The sequence below is a fragment of the Capricornis sumatraensis genome, chromosome 12 (assembly GCF_032405125.1).
Source record: "Capricornis sumatraensis isolate serow.1 chromosome 12, serow.2, whole genome shotgun sequence".
NCBI classification, from domain to species: domain Eukaryota; kingdom Metazoa; phylum Chordata; class Mammalia; order Artiodactyla; family Bovidae; genus Capricornis; species Capricornis sumatraensis.
In genome coordinates this window covers 45,540,414-45,567,728 of record NC_091080.1, presented here as the reverse complement: position 1 = coordinate 45,567,728, position 27,315 = coordinate 45,540,414, and the positions used below count along the sequence as shown (strand labels likewise).

General features: G+C 39.8%; 1 protein-coding gene across 1 annotated transcript in view; it reads left to right on the top strand.

The window, feature by feature from the left end:
- IFT88 (intraflagellar transport 88) overlaps positions 1-27,315 on the top strand; it is a 61,668-nt gene that overhangs the window by 14,655 nt on the left and 19,698 nt on the right. Inside the window, exons 4-16 of the mRNA XM_068984274.1 lie at positions 1,998-2,054; positions 3,145-3,198; positions 3,815-3,878; positions 4,545-4,614; positions 8,934-9,024; positions 10,338-10,442; positions 11,661-11,763; positions 12,149-12,263; positions 14,927-15,158; positions 16,110-16,180; positions 22,413-22,499; positions 22,882-22,981; positions 25,786-25,872. Coding sequence (XP_068840375.1) covers positions 1,998-2,054; positions 3,145-3,198; positions 3,815-3,878; positions 4,545-4,614; positions 8,934-9,024; positions 10,338-10,442; positions 11,661-11,763; positions 12,149-12,263; positions 14,927-15,158; positions 16,110-16,180; positions 22,413-22,499; positions 22,882-22,981; positions 25,786-25,872 — 1,236 coding nt within the window. The remainder of the gene's footprint in view (positions 1-1,997; positions 2,055-3,144; positions 3,199-3,814; positions 3,879-4,544; positions 4,615-8,933; positions 9,025-10,337; positions 10,443-11,660; positions 11,764-12,148; positions 12,264-14,926; positions 15,159-16,109; positions 16,181-22,412; positions 22,500-22,881; positions 22,982-25,785; positions 25,873-27,315) is intronic.

The following is a 27,315-nucleotide window of genomic DNA, read 5'->3' as shown; positions in this document are numbered from 1 at the left end:
ATTAGTGAGTGATTAAAAAGAAAAATAGTCTCTTTCCTTCAGTTTGTTCTCACAGAAAAGTTTTGCTGGGACCCACATCTTCCTTTTCATGTTTTTCCAAGACCTGTTATCTGTCAGTGAGGTCAAGTTTGTTAATGACTTTGTTCAAATGTTCAGTATTTTTATTGATTTTTTTGGGGGGGTACGCAGGAATTGAAGTTCTATTATTATCAGTGAGAAAAATAGATCATACAGTATGATTGTGAATTTCTTTGTTTAGGTTTTTGTTTTATATATTTGTAGTAAAAACATTTAGAATTGTTATATTGTTATGTTGAGTCTTTTATTGCTATGAAATGTCCTTGTAGCTCTAGTAGTGCTGTGTGTCTCTTTCGTCAGGTGTTAGTACATTGCTGTAGCTACCCAGGTTCTCTTTTGTCTAGTGTTTGCATTGTATGTCTTCCCCATTTTTTCACTTCCAGCTTTCTCAGATCTGTGTATTTGAGATATATTTCTTAGAGAAATATTTTTTACTAGCAACATGAATAGAATTCTGTTTTTTTTAATATTGTCAGATAATCTTATTCTTTTAGTGAAGTATTTCATCTACTTACATTTAATGAAATTGGTTTCATTTGTTGTCTTAGTATTTGCTTTGTTTTTTCCTTCTTTATGTTTTATTTCTCTCCTTTCTTACCTTTTTTTGTTTGATTTTTATTACATTTCTCCCTCTGTTATCTTGGGAGTTTACATTCCTTGACCATTCTTTTGGTGTTTTTGTAAAGATTAAAATACTCATCTTTTAACTTACCAAAGTCTAGTATAATTTAATATTTTACTACTTTCTGGACAGTGCCAAATTTTTACATTATTTTCAGTTCTAGGATTTCCACTTACCCATTTTTCGTCATTTTCAGTTCTGTACTGAAATTGTCAATCTTGTCTTTTGATTCACTGAACATGTTGAGCATGCTGGTCAGAGCCTGTGTTTGATGTTGTTTCCATCATATGATTCCCCTTCTGCATGTCTTTCCATTTTGTTTCTCTTGGATTTTGATTAGGGACTCTTGCTCCTATGTGTTTGGTTGTTGTAGACTGAATGCCAGACATTGTAAATGAAACATTTTAGAGATATTTTAAGGCATGTGTCTGTGCTGTCTGGAATGATAACCACTAGCCATGTTGTGGCTATTTACATCTAAATCATTAAAAAGTAAGTAAAAATTTAAAATCCAGATGCTATTGCCCTAGCCACATTTCAGATGCTCAGCAGCCACGAGGCTGCCTTATCAGGGCAGGTGTCTTTTATTGGAGAGAATTTACTTTTGTGTATGGCTGCAGAGATGCTTGGAACACTGAATCACCTCAACCCAGTTGAATGTGAAATGTTTCTAAATTGGGCTCAGGTCTTACATGGGCTGATTGACCTTCCAGTCTGAGTGAAGCCTTGTGAGGTCACAGTTTGAAGTTTGGAGGAGTCCCAGGGCTGCCTCCTTGGCAGACTCCCTCTCAGGTTTGTCTGTTCAGCCCGGTATGTCTGTGAAAAGCTCCATGATCAACTATGACTACAATTTTGTGATCAACGTGCCTTGTATCTTTATTTCAGAGATGAGAACATTTATGTTCAGAGAGGTAAAGTAAACATAGCAAGTAGAGGGAGAGCTGAGATTCAAACCCAGGGTCCCTGACTCCAGATCCAGTGTCTGTTGTTAGACCCAGTGTCTGGTGGTGATAATCATGCAGAATTAATGGTAGGTGTGTCCACTGGAGAATCCTGTATCCCACTGACCCACAGGTCACTCTAAAGTCCCTTTTCTCCTTTCAGATGAATTCCAGAATAGACCTTCTCAGTACTTAAAATACTCCAGCTCCTTAATATTTAGAATAATTTAAAAATTATTCTAAATGTTATATAAATATTTCCCTACTGATAAGTCTGTATTTTCCATTTCTTTTCCAGTTTTCTATTATATAACTTAATCTGAATTCTATTAACTATTTTTTTTTTCCTCCCCAAGATAACTGCTAAAATACCAAGCACAGCAGTTTCTAGACCCGTAGCTACTGGATATGGGGTATGTTTTCTTAAGCTGAAGATATGAAGATACCTTTTCTCATATATAAGTTCACTTTAGGCAGTTTTAAATAAGTCTGGCTACCTTTCAGCTCGTGATCCAGGTGTATTTTCCATTTTGAATAGTGATGACTATTATAAATTGTTGATAAATAGCTTTGAATATTCTAGTCATTTTGGTTGTAAATAAAACAAAATGTTTTGCTATCTTTTCCTGTCTGTAAACATTGTGTTTGTTGATTGACTTTTCATTTTCTATATCATATAACCAAGTGTCATGTGTATTACATTCGTATATTTTGTGTGAAGTTAGTGTTATATAAACGTAATGTTTATAATTTCTAAAAATTTACTGAGAATACATGAAAAAATAAAATTAAAAAATTTCAGAGGCATATATAATTGGGTCTTGCTTTTATTTGAGATCTTTGGAGGAAAGATGCTATATAAAAATCCATAAAATCTTTTAAATCTTGCCCAAATTACAAATAGTTCAGATGTTTTCACTTATGCTAAATAGTAGAGAAATGGGAGAAAAATGAAGGAATGAGATGAAATAGCATTTCCTGGTCTTTCTGATATTATTTCTTAGGGGTCGTAAAGATGGCTTCAGAACCTAGAGTCCTGGGCACTGGCCTTCTAGTTGTCCCCTTCCTGTGGACAGAGAGAGTGGCCTTAACGTTGCATAATAGTGCATCATGGGAAACATCCATTTATTAATCAGTCAGAGCAGATATCACTCATGAATTTGGTTTTGGTGATGTTTCCGAACAGGAGTCAACGAGCTTTTCTGTGAAGAGCTGGGAGGTTTAGGCTCTGGGAGACCCAGTTGTGCATCTGTGGAGAGACAGCCAGAGACAGCATGCAGACGAAGGGAGTGTGGCTCTGTCCCATATAAGGGCCGAGGGATGTAGTTTGCTGATGCCTGTTTTAGGGTTTTATTATTTGATCCTATGTCCTCGGGAGATAAAAGGTTTACTTGCCAGTAGAATGAAGGAAAGAAAGTTATAAAGAAACTTTTATAGCTTGGTTTATAAAATTAAGTGTAGAAGTTTTTTGGAATCATTTTAACTTAGTTTTTTGTTCACTAGTCCAAGACCTCCCTGGTGTCGTCAATGGGAAGACCGATGACAGGGGCTATTCAGGTATCCCCATGTGTGGGTTTGCATCTTGGGCCTTTCTTGTGACTTAGTATATTATTACCAAAAAAAATTTTTAAAGATATTACTTACATAGTGATCCTGCTTCTTTAAACTGTGAGTTGATATTTGAACTGCTTGAAATCTTTGGTGGCAGTCTCTGGATTTATCACTATTTACTCAGGTCTCAAGTGAAATCCCACAGGGGAATGGACATAGGCCTTCTAGTTTGTCTGCAGGATGGACTCTGGGACCTGGTTCTCCTGCGCTGTCATTTCCAGCGGTTTCTATGGTTTCTCTCATAGGCCTACAGGAGACCAGCCCAAAGTAGGGAGTAACCAGCTACTAAGCTATATAAGGTACTAGTGAAAACCCAAAAGAGTGTTTTTCTTTTCATACTGGCAGTAAGTCCAGTTCGATTGAAGAATTGAAATTTTATAGGACAAAGGAAAAGTTCAGACAGGTTGACACGTGAGGAGGCAGAAGTGAGGAACAGTAGGGAGGAATTATAAACCTCTGTTCAAGACTGGGGCTTTATTAAGATGTGTGTCATGTGCAGAACTGTAAATAAGAGGTAGATCATATTTAAGAACACTTTTTAAATGATTCTTGTTCTCTTAAGGATGGAGTTACTAGACCCATGACAGCAGTGAGAGCCGCTGGCTTTACCAAGGGAGCTTTGAGAGGTTTGTTACATTATTTCAGCTATTAATTTTTTTTCAAATCTTTTAATTTTTAAACTGTTTTTGTATGTTTAAATATATTACCATTTTAAATAAAACTGAACATGTCATTGATTATTTTAGGGTTAGGGTCAGGAAAGGAAAAGGGTTGTGGGAGTGTTCTGTGTCCCAGTTGAGGTGTAGTCACGCTGCATGTCATGTCAGATCATGCCACGCTGCACACTGAAAATTTGTCTGTGAGTTAGAGCTAAAGAATCAAAGGTGAAAATAGTATTTAAATGGATGATAAGTTAAGTAATAATTTTAAAATAAAACTTCTGTGACAAAATTAATGTTTATGATACCAATAATGAAAATTAAAAAGCCAATACCAGGTTATTAATCCCATGATTGACAGTTTAGAATTCATAACAGAGATAGATTACTGTGGGGAGAAATAAGTACTGAGTAGTTATTTTTGTTTTTACATGGTAATGCAGTTTTATTTACATGGTTTTATGTATGTTAAAAATCTTACCAATTTCTCGATATAAAGAATACTCATGTAAGCATAAAAAAGGTCCATTCCATTTAATAAATAGGTGAATTAGACAGCGTGTGCAGGGTTTCACAGTTCTTCCGATTGTGTGGATGCACATTGAATGTGACCTCTTGACTGCTGTGTCCCAGGCTCTGCGTTTGACCCCCTTGGACAGTCGTGGGGCCCAGCACCACCCCTGGAGGCCAGGAGTGAAGACAGGTATGCAAGTCCTGTGCTGCTTTCCTGTGGTGGTTGCATGTCTTCAGTTTTTACTTCTCAAATACATAATCCTTACGTATTTTGAAAGTTTGTGTCAGCAGAATAGTAATCAAAGCATTGTCCTAGCATCTAGGAAGAGACTCACATCTAAGAAAGGCAGCCCCATGTATCTGTGCAGTTTTACTGGAGCATATTGAAGCCATGTCTCATTTTTATGGGTGCCAGTATTGATTCTCTTGAAGGCCAAATGTGGTTGTGTGTGTAATAGATATTCTTATTTTAAAAGCATACTTCAAAGAAAAAAAAAATGAAGAAAATGTATGTTTGTTACATTGATATTGAAGAATTTAATTTTTTATAGTATTAGTTTCATGCTACTAGAGAATAGCTAAAAGCTACGGCATAAATTCAGCTGTGTAGCATGTACTGATACCTGAGCACTGTGAATCTATACATTTTACAAATAACAGCAGCCAGTGCTCACAATGTGCTCACTCTTGGCTTTTCTCAAGGACTTCCTGTCCTCATGATTCCAAGAGGGTCATGGGAGTCTGGAACCTTCATTTAGTCGTTAACACCTAGACTCAGAAGATGCCAGTCTCGGGTCCCCTTTGAGAAGACATCTGCCCCGGGCAGACGTGTCTTTGTTTCTTATTGGCCAGAGTCTCAGCACAGGTGTCTGATGGAACCAGATGATTGGCTGGGGAGGGAGACTCTTCTGTAGCCTGGCTTCTGAGCACAGGGTGGCGGGCGGGAGCAGGTACCTGTGGGGGCGTCCCGCAGGGTCTGCACACAGGGTTCATTCTCCTGGCATCTGGTGGGGATGGGGCGGTTACTGCTACTGTCTTCATGGAGTTCTCTTACAGATTTTTAGCTTTAAATTTTTATATTGACATTTTAGGCTTAAAAGTAACACTCTGTAAGTACTGTTTAAAGACATTTGTTAGAGTGTTTCAGACAACTTGAAAATAGAATTCTGTGCTTAAATTCTGAACTCTATAACTTTTACAAAGCCACCATCTATTGTATTCATTTACTCAGAATTTTGCAGATCTCTGTAATAAAATTTGTTGCCTTAATCCCAGGTTTTACTGAAAAATATGATTTTATAGACCTAATTTGTTCCTGTATTCTTTTTAAAAGTCTGTTTGAAGAGAATTAGGAGAATTGATGTTTATTCTGACGTATTTGTAGTAGAAGTTTGTTTAGGCAGTGATGTACATACAGAGTGTTGTGGTACTTTGTTGGACGAAAGTGGTAATGAAACAACACTGATGCTGGTTTAAAATGTGATTGGTTTGGGGATACTTCGTGTGCTGCTGATGGAGTCAAGATTTTTTAAACTTCTTTACCTTGTTAGAACTCTCTGTGGGGAGTTGCCTGTTGCGGTCCAGTGATTAGGACTCCGGGCTTTTACTAACGTGATCTGGGTTCCACCGTTGGTTATCCCACAAGCTGTGCTCCTTGGCCAAAAAGAAGCAACTCTGGTATCTATTTGGTAGTAAATCATAATAATTTTTCTCTCTTTTGTGGGGGCTTCAGTTATTCCACCATTGATAAAGTTTTCATTTGCCATAGGCTCCACTTCCCTTCAGGTATGGTATTAACAATATGATAACATTGGCCCTAGAGTTACCTTATTTGTGTTCAAACCTTGGCTCTGCAACTTACCAGCTGTATAATCTCAGGCATAATACTTAGCTTTCTTTGTTTCTTTTTTTGGGCCTCTCCACACCACTTGTTGGTAAAGTAATGTCTCTGCTTTTTAATATGCTGTCTAGGTTGGTCATAACTTTCCTTCCAAGGAGTAAGCATCTTTTAATTTCTTGGCTGCAATCACCATCTGCAGTGATTTTGGAGCCCCCCAAAATAAAGTCTGACACTGTTTCCACTGTTTCCCCATCAGTTTCCCATGAAGTGATGGGACCAGATGCCATGATCTTAGTTTTCTGAATGTTGAGCTTTAAGCCAACTTTTTCACTCTCCTCTTTATCTCCTTTTTCACATCTCCTCTTCATCTCCTTTTTCACAACTCCTCTTTCACTTCCACTGCCATAAGGGTGGTATCATCTGCATATCTGAGGTTATTGATATTTCTTCCAGCAATCTTGATTCCAGCTTGTGCTTCTTCCAGCCCAGCATTTCTCATGATGTACTCTGCATATAAGTTAAATAAGCAGGGTGACAATATACAGCCTTGACGTACTCCTTTTCCTATTTGGAACCAGTCTGTTGTTCCATGTCCAGTTCTAACTGTTGCTTCCTGACTTGCATATAGGTTTCTCAAGAGGCAGGTCAGGTGGTCTGGTATTCCCATCTTGTTTAGAATGTTCCACAGTTTGTTGTGATACATAGTCAAAGGCTTTGGCATAGTCAATAAAGCAGAAATAGATGTTTTTCTGGAACTCTCTTCCTTTTTTGATGATCCAGCGGATGTTGGCAATTTGATCTCTGGTTCCTCTGCCTTTTCTAAAACCAGCTTGAACATCTGGAAGTTCATGGTTCACGTATTGCTGAAGCCTGGCTTGGAGAATTTTGAGCATTACTTTACTAGCGTGTGAGATGAGTGCAATTGTGCGGTAGTTTGAGCATTCTTTGGCATTGCCTTTCTTTGGTATTGGAATGAAAACTGACCTTTTCCAGTCCTGTGACCACTGCTGAGTTTTCCAAATGTGCTGGCATATTGAGTGCAGCACTTTCACAGCATCCTCTTCCAGGATTTGAAATAGCTCCACTGGAATTCCATCACCTCCACTAGCTTTGTTCATAGTGATGCTTCTAAGGCCCACTTGACTTCACATTCCAGGATGTCTGGCTCTAGGTGAGTGATCACACCATCGTGATTATCTTGGTCATGAAGATCTTTTTTGTACAGTTCTTCTGTGTATTCTTGCCACCTCTTCTTAATATCTTCTGCTTCTGTTAGGTCCATACCATTTCTGTCCTTTATCGAGCCCATCTTTGCATGAAGTATTCCCTTGGTATCTCTAATTTTCTTGAAGAGATCTCTAGTCTTTCCCATTCTGTTGTTTTCTTCTATTTCTTTTTTTTTGTTTGTTTTTTTGTTTTTTTGTTTTCCTCTATTTCTTTGCATTGATCACTGAGGAAGGCTTTCTTATCTCTTTTTGCTATTCTTTGGAACTCTGCATTCAGATGCTTATATCTTTCCTTTTCTCCTTTGCTTTTTGCTTCTCTTCTTTTCACAGCTATTTGTAAGGCCTCCCCAGGCAACCATTTTGCTTTTTTGCATTTCTTTTCCATGGGGATAGTCTTGATCCCTGTCTCCTGTACAATGTCACGAACCTCATTCCATAGTTCATCAGGCACTCTATCTATCAGATCTAGTCTCTTAAATCTATTTCTCACTTCCACTGTATAATCATAAGGGATTTGATTTAGGTCATACCTGAATGGTCTAGTGGTTTTCCCTACTTTTTTCAATTCAAGTCTGAATTTGGCAATATGGAGTTCATGATCTGAGCCACAGGCAATAAGGAGTTCATGATCTGAGCCACAGTCAGCTCCCGGTCTTGTTTTTGCTGACTTAAAGGATATCCAACCAGTCCATTCTAAAGGAGATCAGTCCTGGGTGTTCTTTGGAAGGAATGATGCTAAAACTGAAACTCCAGTACTTTGACCACCTCACGCGAAGAGTTGACTCATTGGAAAAGACTCTGATGCTGGGAGGGATTGGGGGCAGGAGGAAAATGGGACAACAGAGGATGAGATGGCTGGATGACATCACTGACTCGATGGACGTGAGTTTGGGTGAACTCCGGGAATTGGTGATGGACAGGGAGGCCTGGCGTGCTGCAATTCATGGGGTTGCAAAGAGTCGGACACGACTGAGCGACTGAACTGAACTGAACTGAATACCACTTGTGGGATCTCAGTTCCCCAACCATAGATTGATCCTGAGCCTCCTGCAGTGGAAGTGTGCAGAGTCCTAACCACTGGACTGCCAGTACTTAACTTTGTAAACCTGTTTCCCTGTCAGTTAAATGAAATAATGATAGTAATTGTATCAAATATTTTTATGAAGATTAAGTGACATAATTAGGTAAAGCATTTAGCTCAAAATTAAATTACACTTATGCTGAAAAAATGTTAGCTATATTTACCATTATTATGAATATATACTGTAGTTATTAAAAACAGTGGTACATTTATTGTTCATTGCCATTTATGTATTTGTCTTATCTGTGACCTACTTTTAAAGTTAATGAGCACATGATGGACTATGTTAAAAGTAAGTTAAATTTAATATATACTATTAGTGATGGAATGATTCAGAATATACTTGTTTTTTTCTTTAACAGTCCAGAAGAAAAGATCAGACAATTAGAGAAGAAAGTAAATGAGTTGGTAGAAGAAAGCTGTATTGCTAACAGTTGTGGAGACTTAAAATTGGTAAGTCCATAAACTGATTAAGATTCAAGATCATGAAGTGTGTGAGTATGTGTCTGCTTTTGTGTATGCACCCATACATGCACACAGCTAGATAAATATTTTCATTTTGCTGTGGACTGGCCTTGGAGTTTTCACTGAAATAATTATTTTGAGAGCCTACAGTTTTAACTCTGCTTCATAAACTCTGATGTCAAAAAAGTTGGCTGGTTTTGTAATTTTTCTCATTGGTCATTTAAGGAGGGCAGAAAATTCTGATGTATTAGTTGACTAAATTTTTCAGCCTGGTGGATTACTGGATTGATGCACAGCCTGCTGAAGGCAGAGCTACTGTGATCCATAAAAAAAGTACTAAGGGCTTTTTGTATTATTTAAGCCTCACTGCCCTAAAATATTTTGTCCTAAGTAAAACCGCAAACTCATGGTTTGCTTTTTGGGAATCCAACTCTGTGGCTTTTTTTTTAATTAATTTTTTTTTCTCTTAGGTGCTTTGTTCACATTACTTTGATCATCACACCACATAAATACAGTTTCTGTGACTTAATTATCAGATTAAGGCATTAATGGGACTGGTCAGTCTCTCCGTGGAAATCAGTTAAAGGTTCTTAATGTTCTGAGTAAGATCTTAGTGAAACTGAGGATCTGTTGTCCTATTAGGTAGCAGTTGTCCGTGGCTTATCTATACTTTGAGGATCTCAGAAACCAAACAAACTCACCTAATTCCTTTCTTATGAGATGGAATTAAAACACCAAAGATTCAGGAGCTGAAAGGAAAAAAGAAGTAGAGAGGCATGCAGTGAAAGTTTTAGTCGCTCAGTCATGTCGGATTCTTTGTGACCCCATGGACTGTAGCCTGCCAGGCTTCTCTATCCATGGAATTCTCCAGGCAAGAATACTGAAGTGGGTTGCCATTTCCTCCTCCAGGGGATCTTCCCAACCCAGGGATTGAACTCAGGTCTCCTGCATTGTAGGCAGATTCTTTATTGGCTGGGCCACCAGGGAAGCCCTAATGGTGGTAGGTCAGGCATGTAGGTAGGCATGGTTAGACCTAAAGGTGGTAGGTGATGAGAAACTCAGTGTGGGGCGGTATGGTCCAGGTATTAGCCCCTACCCTGTGCTTCCCCTTCTTTCCCAGAGAAGACACATGGACTTTCCATGAGGGATGAGAGCTCACGGTTAGACAGACAAGAGGGGAGTTATAGTAGGAGCGCTCAGAGCACCCACGAAGTAGGGGTAATGCAGCTACAGGCGCCTCTGATGCACCAAGAGCTATGTGAGTTTGTGAAGGGGTTGACACCATGTACACTTGGTTTCAGGCCTTGGAAAAGGCAAAAGACGCAGGCAGAAAGGAGAGAGTCCTGGTGAGGCAACGAGAACAAGTTACAAGGCCAGAGAACATCAACTTGGATTTAACTTACTCAGTAAGTACAAAGTGCCTGTTGAATACAGATATTTTGGTGAGAATTATAGATTGCAGAAGTCTTTTTTCTTTGTTGTTTTCTCTTGTTCCTTAAGCTTTACTGAACTTAAGGTGCCTAGAATTAGGTTAATAATGCTCTTCAGTTAATGGGACCACTCTCATCTTTGGTCTGTACAGTGATCTTCTTTAATTTAGTCATTTTTAATCAGTAAATACTAGTAAACCTTCCAGCTAAGGACTCTTAAAGATTACCAATATTTGGGCTCTATTCAGTGTGCTTACCTTGACAAGATTCCTTTTATTTTGTTTTGTTTTGAGGTATAATTGTGATTCAATGCTCTGTTAATTTCAGGTATTCAACTTGATATTTGTATATATTATGAAATGATCACCACAATAAGTCTAGTGAACATCTGTCAACAACCTAGTTAGATAATAAGATTTGAACGTGTGTCTGTGATCTTAGAGAGCTTCAAACTAGATTAATACGACAGTGTTCTGTGAGGATAGTAGGGAAAAAAAACAAATCAGCTAGTTTCTAGCAAAATTTATTCAATTCTGAAAAGACACTTCTTTCATATATATACTGATGTTTAAAAGGATGTATTTTCAGTAGGAGAAGTTTTCATATGCCAAACAAGTGGAAAAAAGGACATTGAAACTTAGAGGAAGAAGAATTTAGATGTTTACTGTTTATAGTTAATATTTTTAGATTCCATGGAATCTTTAGATTTGGGAATAATTTACAATGATCATCTTTTTCCTCTAAGAACATACTTTACTATAGCTCAATTATTTAAATTATAAATTTGCATGTAGAGCAGCAATACTCTACAAATTAAGGTTTAAGATATTTCCACATAATGTTTATGTTTTATAAGAGAATTTGGTCCACTATCTTCCTTACTCTTTTTATAACCAGCAATACTAACAATACACATATACTCTTTGTGGGTCTTCTTGAGATTAAAGGATAGCAAATCCATTGACTAGAAAGAATACATGGAAAATTAGGTGGAATTTAGAGGATAGCTCCACCTGTCCTAATGTTCTGGTTCATGCTGGAATGCAAGATACTCTCTGTGGACTTCATTTCTTAATGGTTTGGGAGTCTTGATAGAGGCAACTAACATTGTTATACTATTTTAATCTCTAGAAAGATAGGCAAAAGGGACCTAAGATGATCATTATATATTTCTTTGCAATATTTTTTCCTTAGGTTCTTTTCAACTTGGCCAGTCAGTATTCAGCTAATGAGATGTATGCTGAAGCACTAAACACATATCAAGTTATAGTGAAAAATAAGATGTTTAGCAATGCAGGTAGGTGTGTGTAGTTAGTTTTTCTGATAAGTATAGTTCTTTTGTATGTTAATTTACAGTTTCCTCAGTTATTCTTATGAAATGATCTGTGCTCTAAGCAAGTTAAATTTATAGTGTCCTGCTTAAAGGATATGAAAATTCACACAAATACAAATGAAAAAAAATAGTTGGTATGAGACATATTGCCTAATAGTAAATGAAGACTATGTTCTGTATCACAAGTAGAATTAGCCATAGCAACCCCATGGAACATGCTTTCCCTTGTAGACTTTATCCACAAGAGATTGTTGTTTATATTTAGCATTTATACTGTATACTTTTTGGTCTCATAGAAAAAGTAAAAGAAATCGGATATTATATATTCATTAATTTTATTTTAAATTAGGACGGTTGAAAGTGAATATGGGAAATATTTATTTAAAGCAAAGAAATTATTCCAAAGCCATTAAATTCTACCGAATGGCCTTAGATCAAATTCCAAGTGTCCATAAAGAAATGAGGTAAGTTTGTAAAATTTGTCATTCTTCAGAAACAAAGTCACTCTTCTGATGTGTTGCCAGTGGACTAAGTGCTTTGTGGTATGTGTACATGAGAGGTGTTAGATTTTTCTTATAGCTGTAGTATTTTGGTCTGACCCTTGCATGCATTTGTATGATGGAAGCTAAAGGTTAAAGGCATGATATGTGATCAGTTGGAATAAAACTAAGCTAATGGGCCTATATAGGAAATAACCCTCCAGGCCATTAGCACTGTAATACACCAAATCAGACAGCAGTTGTTTAGAACATAGCAGACTCCAGAGTGCGAGTTCCTAACATTCTTACCGGAGCTCGAGAAGGAAATAGTGAAGGAAGGATTACTGTTGACTCTTAGAAGAGGTGGGCAGGGGAGGTGCTGGGGTATTTCCTATTATAATATTTTAAGAGCAGAAACAGTAAGTTATCTTAGTCTAGTAATAACTAAGGAAACATAGGTTTCTAGGATATTTACTGTTCATAATTTCTCCTGGGCACAGTGCAATTCCCTTGAGAAAATTAATTTATTTGTAAATGCCACTTTTCGCAAACATTTGTTTTCGAATTATGCAAGATATCTCACTATCATCAGCAGTTATCTAACTTATAGAACATAGTGCCCTTGAGGTACTTTTAACCCAGGTGAGACCAAGAATTTAAACATTTTAGAAAAAGATAGTATTATATAGTATATGGTAAGTACTTAACAATCCACAGTCAAGAGGTAGTATGGTAATTCAGTTCAGTTCAGTCGCTCAGTCGTGTCTGAGTCTTTACGACCCCATGAACAGCACACCAGGCCTCCCTGTCCATCACCAGCTCCCGCAGTCCACCCAAACCCATGTTCATTGAGTCAGTGATGCCATCCAACCATCTCATCCTCTGTCGTCCCCTTCTCCTGCCCTCAATCTTTCCCAGAATCAGGGTCTTTTCCAGTGAGTCAGCTCTTCGCATCAGGTGGCCAAAGTATTGGAGTTTCAGCTTCAGCATCAGTCCTTCCAATGAACACCCATGACTGATCTCCTTTAGGATGGACTGGTTGGATCTCCTTGCAGTCAAGGGACTCTCAAGAGTCTTCTCCAACACCACAGTTCAAAAGCATCAATTCTTCATCACTCAGCTTTCTTTATAGTCCAACTCTTACATCCATACATGACCACTGGAAAAACCATACCCTTGACTAGATGAACCTTTGTTGACAAAGTAATGTTTCTGCTTTTTAATACGCTGTCTAGGTTGGTCATAACTTTCCTTCCAAGGAGTAAGCATCTTTTAATTTATTGGCTGAAGTCACCATCTGCAGTGATTTTGGAGCCCAGAAAAATAAAGTCAGCTACTATTTCCACTGTTTCCTCATCTATTTGCCATGAAGTGATGGGACCGGATGCCATGATCTTAGTTTTCCAAATGTTGAGTTTTAAGCCAACTTTTTCACTCTCCTCTTTTGCTTTCATCAAGAGGCTCTTTAGTTCCTCTTCGCTTTCTGCCATAAGGGTGGTGTCATCTGCATATCTGAGGTTATTGATATTTCTTAAGTTGCAGGAATAATTACTGAGAACAGGAATTCTCAGGAAAGGTCAGGAAAGGCTTAGTGAAGGAGGTACCCTTGAGTTGGTTACTGAAGTGAAGACAGAGATGGCATTCCAGACAAAAGGACACTGAGAAAAGGCTGGGAAACACTATGGTCTGATGGTCAGAGAATTATGAATAAAGGGATTTAGTTGAAATGGGATTATATTAAGGAGTGGTTGGAAATAAGGTAGAATAGCTGTCATCAAATATAGACAATGATCAGTGCTGAGGAAGATGCAGAGAAATGAGAGTCCTTATGCACTGGGGATATAAAATAGCACAGACACTTTGGAAAATAATAAGGTTGTTTTTTAAAAAAATTAAATGCAAATTTACTATACGACCAATTCCACTGTTAGGTATATAACCAAGAGAAACGAAAACATGTATCGTCACAAAGGATTGTACATGAGTGTTTGTAGCAGCATTATTATAATATCCAAAAAGTAGAAGCAGTCCAAGTATCTATCACATAGTCAATGGATGGAAGGTGGTATAGCTGCAGTGTAGAATACTATTCAGCAATGAAAAAGGAATGACATCCTCTTACATGCTGTGATATGGAGAAACCTCAAAAATTATGCTAATTGAATGAAGGTACAGGGTATCACATGTTGTATGCTGCTGCTTCTGCTTAGTCACTTCAGTCATGTCCGACTCTGTGCGACCCCATAGACGGCAGCCCACCAGGCTCCACTGTCCCATGTTGTATAACTCCTTTCATATGCAATGTCTAGAAAGGCAAGTCCAGTCCAGAGAGACAGAAAGGAAATTAGCGTTTGCCTGGGGCTGGAGGCTAGACTGAGGAGTGATTGCAGGTGGGCACAGGTGTTCTTTCTAGGGAAATAGAAATGATTTAGAGTGTGATTGTGGTTTCACATCTATGTTAGTACAGCAATAGGTACTGAATCGCATACTTAAAGCAAGTGAATTTTATAATGTGAAAAATAAACCTCAGTAAATCTTTAACAAAACAAGAAGTAACATGGCAAAGAAAAGGAGGAAATTATTTGTGAAATAACTTGATTGCCAGCTGGGGAGTTTAGACTTTTAAAGGGAGTCCATTTGTTTTTCAGGATTAAAATTATGCAGAACATTGGAGTCACATTTATTAAAACTGGGCAGTATTCAGACGCCATCTCTTCTTTTGAGCACATCATGAGTATGGCTCCAAATCTGAAGGCAGGCTTCAATCTGATTCTTAGTTACTTTGCCATTGGAGATCGAGAAAAAATGAAGAAGTCATTCCAAAAACTGATTGCTGTTCCACTAGAAATTGATGAAGATGATAAATACATTTCGCCAAGCGTGAGTATGAAGAAGACTCTTACATAGCCAGCTCCTAATTAGCTGTGCTTCTCTGTCTCCAGAAGTGATGAAGTTGGGATGGATGACTCTTCAGGTTTCTGCCAGTCCTGTATTAATGTGTTTTTTCATTTTCATGTTATTTAGATTAGGTTGACAACGGAACTATTGAAATAGGGCTGGAGATTATGGTTTAAACAGACTGCACAATTTTACTCAAAAAACAAAAGGGAGCATCTTATGAAAAATTATCATTCCTTAATGTTATCTTATGTGAAGTCAAATCATGTGAAATTGTCCATGTTGATAGATCGTGATGGTATAGTAATGTTGATTTCATAATAGGAACCTGGTAGATTTTCTTGATGGATTACAAGGGAATGGCAGTGTGGTGGTTGGCTCCACTTCTCAGTATTTATTCTCCTTGTCCTTTGTATTAAAAATAGCACTAATTACAACAGCCTGCTGTATAGGGTTGTGAGGATCGAATGAGGGAGTGCATGTGAAATGCTTAATCCTGGAACACAGTAAGTGCTGGGTAGATGTTAATTATCATATATAACTTTCATATTGAGAAAAAATAACGTATATTGTGAAAGAAATCATCCGTGTCTTTAATAGGAAGTAGAGGTCAATGTAGGGTCATACTAAGTCACTGATGTCATTAAAGCAATTACATGTGACTTAGGATTTCACCTGTTTATACTGACAACCATGGCTTCCATATTCTTGGTCCTATGCTTTCCAGCCTGACCTTGTGTCAGCTGCTAGAATCTGCATTAGTTCAGTGAAGAGTATGACAGGTCATCAGAAGAAAGAGAAAGTTCTGCTTTACACGAGGAAAACAGTTCAGAAAGACTCACTCACTCTCCACTGTGTACAGTGGCCTAGTGCTGAGGTGATTAGCCACCCAGTTCTCAGTGTTTACTTCTGATTCCCTCACTTTTCCCCCAGGATGACCCACATACTAATTTAGTGATTGAAGCTATAAAAAATGATCATCTGAGACAAATGGAACGTGAAAGGTAATATTTTGGGCACTTAACGATTAAATGTGGTCTTACCTTCTCTAAGAGACTTGAATGTGCATTCTGATTATTCTTTTCAAAACTTGTGTTCACTATATTTCTAGAATAGTGCTGTTTCACCATTTCTGTCTTTACTGAATTCTGTTTTCTCCCTCAAACTAATCTCAGTCCTCATGTTAATCCCAGTTATTTTTACTCAGTTTCTCTGTAGTTTGCTTTCCCTCTGCATCTGGTGCAATATTAGGACTTTGTTCATACTATCTTTGTTTAAACATATCTCTGTGCATTTTTATCCTGCCCAATTAAATTGTAGCTCCCAAAGACAAAATTCTTTCTCTTTATATCTTTTCTTCCTTTCTCCAGTATGGTACCTAGTCTCTGTCGAGTATGGCTTGAACATTCTAATATTGAGTATGCATTGGGCATCTTAGGAATTATATTGTATGAGAGAGGGCTCAGTTTTTTTAAATTGTGGTAAAATACACATAATGTAAAATTTATCTCAACCATGGTAGATAATAATTCTTTTCAAAGATAGTGTTAAATATTGGAACATTCACATTGATTTGTGACTGGTGTTCAGAAGTCTTCGTCTTCCACACTGCAGCTCAGTACCCACTGCACAACTCCCCACCTCCAACTCCTGCCTACCCACCAGTCTCTGGCAGCCACCACTCTGCTGTCTGTTATATGAAATCCACTGCTCTGGGGACCTCATCTGAGTGGAATCACAGTATTTGTTCGTTTGTGACTGGCTTTTCATCTGTGTTTAGCATGTGACAGGATTTCCTTCATTTTTAAGGCTGAATAATATTCCATTGTTTGTATACATGCATGCTAAGTCGCTTTAGTAGTGTCCGACTCTATGTGACCCTCTTAACTGTAGCCCTCCAAGTTCCTCTGTCCGTGGGGATTCTCCAGGCAAGAATACTGGACTGGGTTGCCATGCCCTTCTCCAGGGGATCTTCCTGACCCAGGGATCTAACCCATGTCCCTTAGGTGCCCTGCGTTGGCAGGTGGGTTTTTTTTTTTACCACTAGAGCCACCTGGGAAGCTCTGTGTATGGAGAGCTCTCAATCCTTAGGAGTTAGTTTAACAGTAAAAATTAAGCTTATCCTTTTGGGAAGATGGAGTAGATGTACTTTTCCATGTTCGTCCCACTAAGTACAAATAAAAACCTTGGGAATTGTATATAAAACAAAATGAGAAGAAATGTGGAGACAAGAGAGCCAATGAGCAAGGGCCCTAGTGACTTGAAGAGCAGCCTGGCAGTGATCCCCTCACGCTTCCAAGCCTGGGAGCTGAAGAAATAGGGAGTCAGAAAGCCAGGGGCTGCATTTTTTAAAAAAGCCTGCTTTTTTAGCCAAAGGACAAGATAAGGGTCAGAGCAGGCTGTGGAGAATGTGGGCATCTCCCTTTAATCTGCAAGTGATGAGGTGATATCTCTTCTCTGCCTGCTGGAGTGATGTCAAGAAAGACAGCTAAAACAGAAGATTTCAATAAAACTCAGTCTTTTTATTTTCTACCTATCAGTTTTTTCCAAATAAAATACAAAAGCGTTTGCCTCTTTAAAATACATCACTTCCCAAATCCTTAAAATCAAGGTGAAAGTAGTATTGAAGATCCTGAATGAACATTATTTTGTTTTTAACTTTTTATTGAAACAGTTGATTTACTGTCTATGTATTAATATATATACACTCCCCATTCCCCTTTGTTTTCTATACCTGTGAGTCTGTTTTTTAAATAAGTTCATTTGTATCATTTTTTTAGATTCCACATATAAACAGCATATTTGACTTAGTATGATCATCTCTAGGTCCATTAGTGTTGCTGCACATGACGTTATTTCATTCTTTTTTATGGCTGAGTAATATTCCATCATCATATATATACCAAAAATGTCAAAATTCTTTCTTTCTTTTTTTTTTTTGGCTGTGCTTCAGCTTGCAGGAACTCTCAGTTCCCTGACCCAGGAATTGAACCCAGACCATGGCAGTGAAAACCCAGAACCCTAACAACTAGGTTGCTAGGGAACTCCTCAAAATGTCCAAGTTTTGATCAGTAATCACTCACCAAACCAAGAACCAGGAAGATCTCAGTGAAAAAAAGACAATCCATAGATGCCAACACTGAAATAACAGAGATGTTAGAATTATTTGATAAATTTTAAAGCAACCATGATAAAAATGCTTCATTGAGCAGTTATGAACATGCTTAAAATTAGAGCATACATCTGCACAGTCACTTAACAAATGTTCATAGCAGCCATCCAAGAAGGGAAGCAACCCAAATGTCCACAACATGAATGGATAAAAAATATCTGGTCCATCCATACAATGCAATATTATTTAGCCATAAAATGAATGAAATACATACGCTACAGTAAACATGAATCTGACTCCATTTGTATGAAAGGTGAAGATTAGGCAGCTCTGTAGAGACATGTAGCAGTTCAGTTCTAGTATTTACCACAGCTTCTTCAGTGGTGGTTTTCACTTTTTCACTTCCCCAGACGGTACAGGTCCCAGAGCTTCAGCTGCAGAGTCCTGTGTCTATCCCTTGCCTCCCTCCCTCCCCCTTCCACTCCCTGCTTTTCTTCTTTCATCAGAGGCATCACAGACCAAGAAATGCTGATCCCACAGGTTGTCATGGCCTTCTAATCCCGTTTCCCAGTCGTGGTTTTCAACCTAATTTGCAAATAGATTGCTAACATAGCTGCCCATAGACAGTGTTTATGCTTGTTATTGTTGTTGTTCAGTCGCTAGGTCGTGTCCGACTCTTTGTGACCCCATAAACTGCAGCACCAGGCTTCCCTGTCCTTGACCATCTCCTGGAGCTTGCTCAAACTCGCGTCCATTAAGTCAGTGATGCTATGCAACCATCTCATTCTCTGTCAGCTGCTTTTCCTCCTCTCAATCTTTCCTAGCATCAGGGTCTTTTCCAGTCAGTCAGCTGTTCGCATCAGCTGGCCAAAGTATTGGAGCTTTAGCATCAGTCCTTCCATGAATATTCAGGGTTGATTTCCTTTAGGATTGACTGGTTTGATCTTCTTGCAGTCCAAGGGACTGTTAAGAGTCTTCTCCAACACCACAGTTCAAAAGCATCTATTCTTGGTGCACAGCCTTCTTTATGGTCCTACTCTAGCATCCGTACACAATTACTGTAAAAACCATAGCTTTGACTAGATGAACTTTTGTTGGCAAAGTGATATCTCTGCTTTTTAATACACTGTCTATGCTTGTTATAGCTTTTCTTCCAAGGAGCAGTTCAGTTCAGCTCAGTTGTGTCCGACTCTTTGCAACCCCATGGACTGCAGCACGCCAGGCTTCCCTGTCCATCACCAACTCCCGGAGCTTACTCAAACTCATGTCCATTGAGTTGGTGATGCCATCCAACCATCTCATCCTCTGTCAGCCGCTTCTCCTCCCACCTTCAATCTTTTTCAGCATCAGATTCTTTTCCAATGAGTTAGTTCTTCCCATCAGTTGGCCAAAAGTATTGGAGTTTCAGCTTCAGCATCAGTCCTTCCAATGAATATTCAGAACTTATTTCCTTTAGGATGGACTGGTTGGATCTCCTTGCTGTCCAAGGGACTCTCAAGAGTCTTCTCCAACACCACAGTTCAAAAGCATCAATTCTTTGGTGCTCAGCTTTCTTTATGGTCCAACTCTCACATCCATACATGACTACTGGAGAAACCATAGCCTTGACTAGATGGACCTTTGTTAATAAAGTAATGTCTCTGCTTTTTAATATGCTGTCTAGGTTAGTCTTAGCTTTTTTTCCAAGGAACAAGTGTCTTTTAATTTCATGGCTGCAATTACCATCTGCAGTGATTTTGGAGACCAAAAAAATAAAGTCTGTCACTGTTTCCATTGTTTCCCCATCTATTTGCTATGAAATGATGGCATCAGATGCCATGATCTTAGTTTTCTGAATGTTGAGTTTTAAGCCAGCTTTTTCACTCTCCTCTTTGGCTGTCATCAGGAGGCTCTTTAGTTCTTTGTTTTCTGCCATAAGGGTGGTGTTATCTGCATATCTGAGATTGTTGATATTTCTCCTGGCAATCTTGATTCCAGCTTGTGCTTCAACTAGCTCAGCATTTCTCATGATGTACTCTGCATATAAGTTAAATAAGCATGGTAACAATATACAGCCCTGATGTACTCCTTTCCTGATTTGGAACCAGTCTGCTGTTCCATGTCCAGTTCTGTTGCTTCTTGACCTACATACAGGATTCTCTGGAGGCAGGTAAGGAGGTCTAGTATTCCCATGTCTAAGAATTTTCCATGGTTTGTTGTGATCCATACAGTCAATGGCTTTAGCATAATCACTGAAGCAGAAGTAGATGTTTTTTTGGAATTCTCTTGCTTTTTCTGTGATCCACCAGATGTTGGTGATTTGATCTCAGGTTCATCTGCCTTTTCTAAACCCAGCTTGGACATCTGGAAGTTCTCGGTTCATATACTGCTGAAGCCTAGTTTGAAGGATTTTGAGCATCGTCTTACTGTCATGTGAGATGAGAGCAATTGTGCAGTAATTTGAACATTCTTTGGCATTGCCTGTCTTTGGATTTGGAATGAAAACTGACCTTTTCCAGTCCAGTGGCGACTGCTGAGTTTTCCAAATGTGCTGGCATATTGAGTGAACACTTTAACAGCATCATCTTTTAGAATTTAAAATTGCTCATCTGGAATTCTATCACCTCTGCTACCTTTCTTCACAGTAATGCTTCCTAAGGCCCGCTTGATTTCACACTCCAGGATGTTTGGCTCTAGGCAAGTGACCACACCATTGTGGTTATCCCAGTCATTAATACCTTTTTTGTGTAGTTCTTCTGTGTATTCTTGTCACCTCTTCTTTATCTCTTCTGCTTCTGTTAGGTCCTTGCCATTTCTGTCTTTTATTGTACCCATTTTTGCATGAAATAGTCCCCTAGTATCTCCAGTTTTCTTGAAGAGATCTTTGGTCTTTCCCATTCTATTGTTTTCATCTATTTCTTTGATTCTTCACTTAAGAAGGCTTTCTTATTTCTCCTTGATAGTCTTTGGAGTGCTGCATTCACATGGGTATATCTTTCCCTTTCTTCTTTGCCTTTCATTTCTCTTTGTCAGCTGTTTGTAAGGCCCCCTCAGACAACCACTTTGCCTTTTTGCATTTCTTTTTCTTGGGGATAGTTTTGGTCACCCCATCCTGTACAATGTTATGAACCTCCATCCATAGTTCTTCAGGCGGTCTTCCTACTAAATCGAATCCCTTGAATCTGTTTGTTATCTCCACTGTATAATCATAAATGATTTGATTTAAGTCATAAACTAGAGGTTTTCCCTACTTTCTTCAATTTAAGCCTGAATTTTACAGTAAGGAGCTGATGATCTGAGCCACAGTCAGCTCCTGGTCTTTTTTTGCTGACTGTATATAGCTTCTCCAACTTTGGCTGCAAATAATTTGACCATCTGGTGATGTCCATGTCTAGACTCATCTCTTGTGTTGTTGGAAGAGCATGTTTGCTATGACCAGTGCATTCTCTTGGCAAGACTCTGTTAGCCTTTGCCCTGCTTCCTTTTGTACTCCAAGGTCAACCTTGCCTGTTGCTCTAGGTGTCTCTTGACTTCCTACTTTTGCATTCCAGTCCCCTATGATGAAAAGGACATCTTTTTTTGGTGTTCATTCTAGAAGGTCTTGTAGGTCTTCATAGAACCATTCAACTTCGGCTTCTTCAGCATTACTGGTTGGGGCATAGACTTGGATTACTGTGATATTGAATGGTTTGCCTTGGAAACGAGCCGAGATGATTCTGTTGTTTTTGAGATTGCCCCCAAATATTGCATTTTCGACTCTTACGGTGACTATGAGGGCTACTCCATTTCTTCTAAAGAATTCTTGCCCATAATAGTAGATATAATGGTCACTGATTAAATTCACCCATTCTCATCCATTTTAGTTCACTCTCCCCTCTCCTGCTTGACCATATCCAATTTACCTTGATTCATAGGTGTAACATTCCAGCTTCCTATGCAGTATTGTTCTTTACAGCATCAGACTTTACTTTCACTACCAGGCACATCCACAGCTGATCAACATTTCCGCTTTTGCCCAGCTGCTTCATTCTTTCTAGAGCTGTTTCTCTGCTCTTCTCCAGTAGCATAAATTTATATTTTAAGGAGTAAATTGAAACTTTTTATACCGTATTTCTAAATAAAACTGTTTTGTTTTTTTGATGTAGAAAAGCCATGGCAGAAAAGTATATCATGACAGCTGCAAAACTCATTGCTCCTGTAATTGAAACATCCTTTGCTGTAGGTTATGACTGGTAAGAAAGAAATTCACTGTGATTGGATGGACATGGTGTTTTCTTTTATTGATTTAAAATTTTGTTATTAGAAAAATGAATAAATAATTGCAAATAGTGATTTCTGCTTATCAAGCAAATCACATTATATGGTAAATTAGTAAAGGACACTCTAAAAGTTATAATGTTTTTAAAAATTACGTATCTGTTTATTTTGCGCCAGGTCTTAGTTGGGTACAAGAGGTCTTGAGCTGCGGCATATGAACTCTTAGTTGTAGCATGTAGGGTCTAGTTCCCTGACCCATGTCTAACCCATGCCCCCTACATTGGGAGTGCATAGTCTTAACCACTGTACCACCTGGGAAGTCCCCTAAAATAACCTTTTTTATGCTTTATTTTATAGGTGTGTTGAAGTTGTGAAAGCCTCTCAGTATGTAGAGCTGGCAAATGATCTGGAAATAAACAAAGCAATTACATACCTGAGACAAAAGGACTTTATTCAAGTAAGTTTTAAAAAAGTGTTTAGATGCACAGGGACTGCCCCCCTCACCTCCCAGGCTTGCTTGCTCTGACAGCCTAGTGTTTGGGTAGGTCTGAATACAGTTAGCCGCGGGGCGGGGACCCTGGGTGGAGTGGGTGAGATGGAGCTCTGCTGGATCCCCTGGTTGTCACCGTCTCCCTGGGTCTGCTCGGCTTGTGTACTTGCTCTCATTTCATGAATAAAACCAGCAAAAAGTGTTTAGATGGAATTTCATGATCAAAGCGATATTATTATGAAACTCTTTTCTAGAATACTATTACCTGTGATTATTATGAAGTAGAGTAATATTTTTATTTCTAAACATAATTTCCTTTAACAATGCTGTGTTTTTAATTTTGACCTGTTACTCCTATTTCCTTCTCTTTTTGGCCATGCTAGGCAGCTTGCAGGGATTTTAGTTCCTGATCAGGAATGGAGCCATGCCTCCAACAGTGGAAGCACAGAGTCCTAATCAGTGGACCGCTAGGGAGGTCATCTTTATCTCGGAGAAAGAACCATTAGAGCTGCACATGGACAGGGTGAAGGCCAGTGTTGGTAGATGGACACATTCAGGAAAGCTGAAGCCTGTAGCTTCAGACAGCATCACCCAGGAAAAGAAACCAAAACAGAGATTTACCTGTTTTCCTAATGAGGGCAGGAGGAGAAAGGGGAAACAGAGGATGAGATGGTTGGATGACATCTCCAACTGAATGGACATGAGTTTGAGCAAACTGCAGGAGATAGTGAAAGACAGGGAAGCCTGGTGTGCTGCAGTTCATGGGGCCACAAAGAGTCAGACATGACTTAGCAACTGAATAGCCACAACAATTCTTCTTGGGGGGGATAAAAAACCCCAAACTAACACTGTTTATTTTCATTATTTGTTTTTCTATTTACAACTAAATTTTATTAAGTTAACTTTTATCAGTTTCATTTATAAATACATTTATATTATTTTACTTGTAAAAACAAATGTTGGATACATTCATAAAACATGTAAAGAACGTTTTGAAAACTGCCTACTTCAGAGCCAAAAATACCTGAGAATGTTCCTTTTATTAGAATTTAATTATGTAGTCAGGCTTCCCTGGTGGCTCAGAGGTTAAAGCATCTGCCTGCAATGTGGGAGACCTGGGTTCGATCCCTGGGTCGGGAAGATCCCCTGGAGAAGGAAATGGCAACCCACTCCAGGATTCTTGCCTGGAGAATCCCATGGATGGAGGAGTCTGGTGGGCTACAGTCCATGGGGTCGCAAAGAGTTGGACACGACTGAGTGACTTCACTAATCACTATTCACTATTATGTAGTCTTTTCAGAATATTATAATTTAGAATCTTAAAATATGAAATATGTTTTTATTCTGTCCATGTTTTTAAGTGGATATTGGAGGTTCTAAATACTTTTGTTATTTCTTCTAAGTCTGACATCCCATGTGTCCTGCTTGGTCGGGACATCTCAAACTTGCAGAGGGTTAAGAACATGCTTTAAAGTCTTCTTGCTGCAGAGTGTAGTCACATTTGGATCTGCAGCAGGTCACTTTGTAATGCTCCGGAATCGCTCCTATCCCACTTTTGAGGCTGTTCAGCTGTGTCTCCTTTCCTGGGGCTGCAATCATGTCTGTCCCTCTCTTCACCTCCATCCACAGGGCCCTCATGTTTTAAGAATGTTTCTCAGCCTTTTCTTTCACTGTGCTTATTTAGGCTCAGTGTTTGTTGAATCTTGGCTTCAAATTCTGTTGCCTCAGTAGCTCTCCAGTGCCCTCAAAAGTATTTTTAGTGAGTTATCTGACTTTTCTAATTGTTCTCTGAGAGAAGATGGTCTTCTTTAGGTGAACACTGACTACATCACAGGTTCACAGAACCACTGTCATTGCTCCCTCAGCCAAATCTAATCGTCTGTGGACCCACCAGTTGTGTTCGTAACTTCACTATTTCTTGTTGTTGTTCAGTCGCTCAGTTGTGTCCAACTCTTTGCGACCCGATGGACTGCAGCATGCCAGGCTTCGCTGTCCTTCACTATCTCTTGGAGTTTGCTGAAACTTAGGTCCACTGAGTCAGTGATGCCATCCAGCCATCTCATCCTTTGTCTCCCCCTTCTCTTCCTGCCTTCAATCTTTCCCAGCATCAGCATCTTTTCCAGTGAGTCAGCTCTTCTCATCAGGTGGCCAGAGTATTGGAGCTTCAGCTTCAGCATCAGTCCTTCCAGTGAATATTCAGGGTTGATTTCCTTTAGGATTGACTGGTTGGATCTCCTTGCAGTCCAAGGGAATCTCAAGAGTCTTCTCCAACACCAGAGTTTGAAAGCATCAGTTCTTTGGTGCTCAGCCTTCTTTATGGTCCAACTCTCATATCCATACATAACTACAGGAAAAACCATAGCTTTGACTATATGGACTTTTGTTGGCAAAGCAGTGTCTCTGCATTTTAATACACTGTCTAGGTATGTCATAGCTTTTCTTCCAAGGAGCTTTTAATTTCATGGCTGCAGTCACTGTCTGCAGTGATTTTGGAGCCCAAGAAAATAAAGTCTGTCACTGATTCCATTGTTTCTCCATCTGTTTGCCTTGAAGTGAGGGGACCTTTGTGAAATTTTAACTGCTTCTAGTTTGTCCTTTTTCACAAGTCCTGATAATCACTGATTTCCTGACCCGTCACCTGTTCTCCTTAACACACTAGCCACCCCTGGCCTTTCCGGGTCCTCTATCCAGATACGCTAATCTTGTCCCCTACGTCAGTCTAAGTGCTGTCATGTTATCAGGGTAACAACTTGCAGATTTTTCATTTCTAGGCTGTGGAGACCTTAAAAATGTTTGAAAAAAAGGACAGTAGAGTGAAGAGTGCAGCTGCGACCAACCTCTCTTTCCTATATTACTTGGTGAGTTCTGCTTTTCACAAGCACGTATTGGAGCCATGTATTTTTGTGCTGGTGCCAAGGCGAGGCTCTGGAGGAGCTGGGGGAGCATGACACCAGGGTGAGGTCCAGGGGTGCTGGACTGGCTTTGTGGACAGGAGGGCAAGGGCTGTCCTGGATTGAGGACCTTGGAACTGATCCCAGCTGGTATGTCAGGATGAGAGATGGACTTGGCTGGTTGTCTCTTGGAGGTTTAAGCTTTGATAATAGATGCCGTGAATAGGAGGATCATCTCCCCCAGGTTCATAATTGCAGCCCTCACACCCCATGTGATGGTATTTGGAGCTGGGGGCTTAGGTGTAGCCAAGGCTATGAGGGGATTTGTGCCTTTGTTAGAAGAAGAGGAGACCAGAGCCCTGCCCTCTGAGGACACAGCAGGTGGGCACCTGCAGGTCTGGACATGGCCCTTGTTAGACACCAGGCCTGCTGGCCCCTCGATCCTTGCCCTCCAGCCTCCAGAACTTTGAGAGTGACTGTTGTTGAAGGCCCAGCTCTGGTATGAAGACAGCAGCTGTGTGTCCAGGGAGCAAGTAGGGCACAGAGTGCAGGGTGGGGATTGAGGCGGCCAGAGTGCCAGTCAGATGGAGACAGGAGAGGAGAAGCTCACAGTGTGATGACTCTGATGGGTGGGAGGCACGAAGGGAAGCAGGAGTCTTGAGAGCAGAGAGCCGGTACGGGAGAACAGAGATCCCAGGCTGGAGGTAGGGGTCCTATAGGGCCAGGGAGGGGAGAGAAAGGGCTTGGCCTTCATGCCATCACTTGACGCCTCAGCTGACCCTGAGGACCTTCCCTGCTGGTGTAGGTCTGGGCCTTTGTACCTGCAGCTGCTCCCAGGAGGGGCCCCTGCCTGCCCCAGGGTCATGAGCGGGCTGACTGCAAGGCCAGAACCTGGCGTTCCCAGCTGTTCCTGGACAGGTCTCCACTGCAGCCAGCCCGTTAGATTTAGAAAATCTTCAGTGGACTTTGTGAAGATGGTTTACTTCCTGACCAGATTTTATCAGCTTGGATGAGTGTGCAGGAAGAGACCAAGAAAAACTTACAAGGAGGAGGAGAACTGAGTGGTCAGCCAAGCAGAGCCACTGCAGCCTCTGACCAGTGACTCACTGCTCCTGGTTCTGTGGGAGTGTTTGAGGTAGAGTGACCAGTCTGGGGTGTCACGTGGGTGACATAGTCCAAGGTGTGTGGCTGGTGTCCAGTGCGCGGTCTGTTGCTCTGTAATAAGACTTAGTGCTTGAAGTCACTAAGGCCCCCTCACATCCTGCCTGAAGGGCCTGGATTTACCTGGCATCCCATCACCTGAGGCTGGGAGGTGCTCCTTCCATGTCACAAAACTGCTTGCTCATCTGCCAGGGTCCCTGAGAGCAGAGGCCCCTGTGTGCATGGAGTGTGTTGTCCTATTGGGAAAGG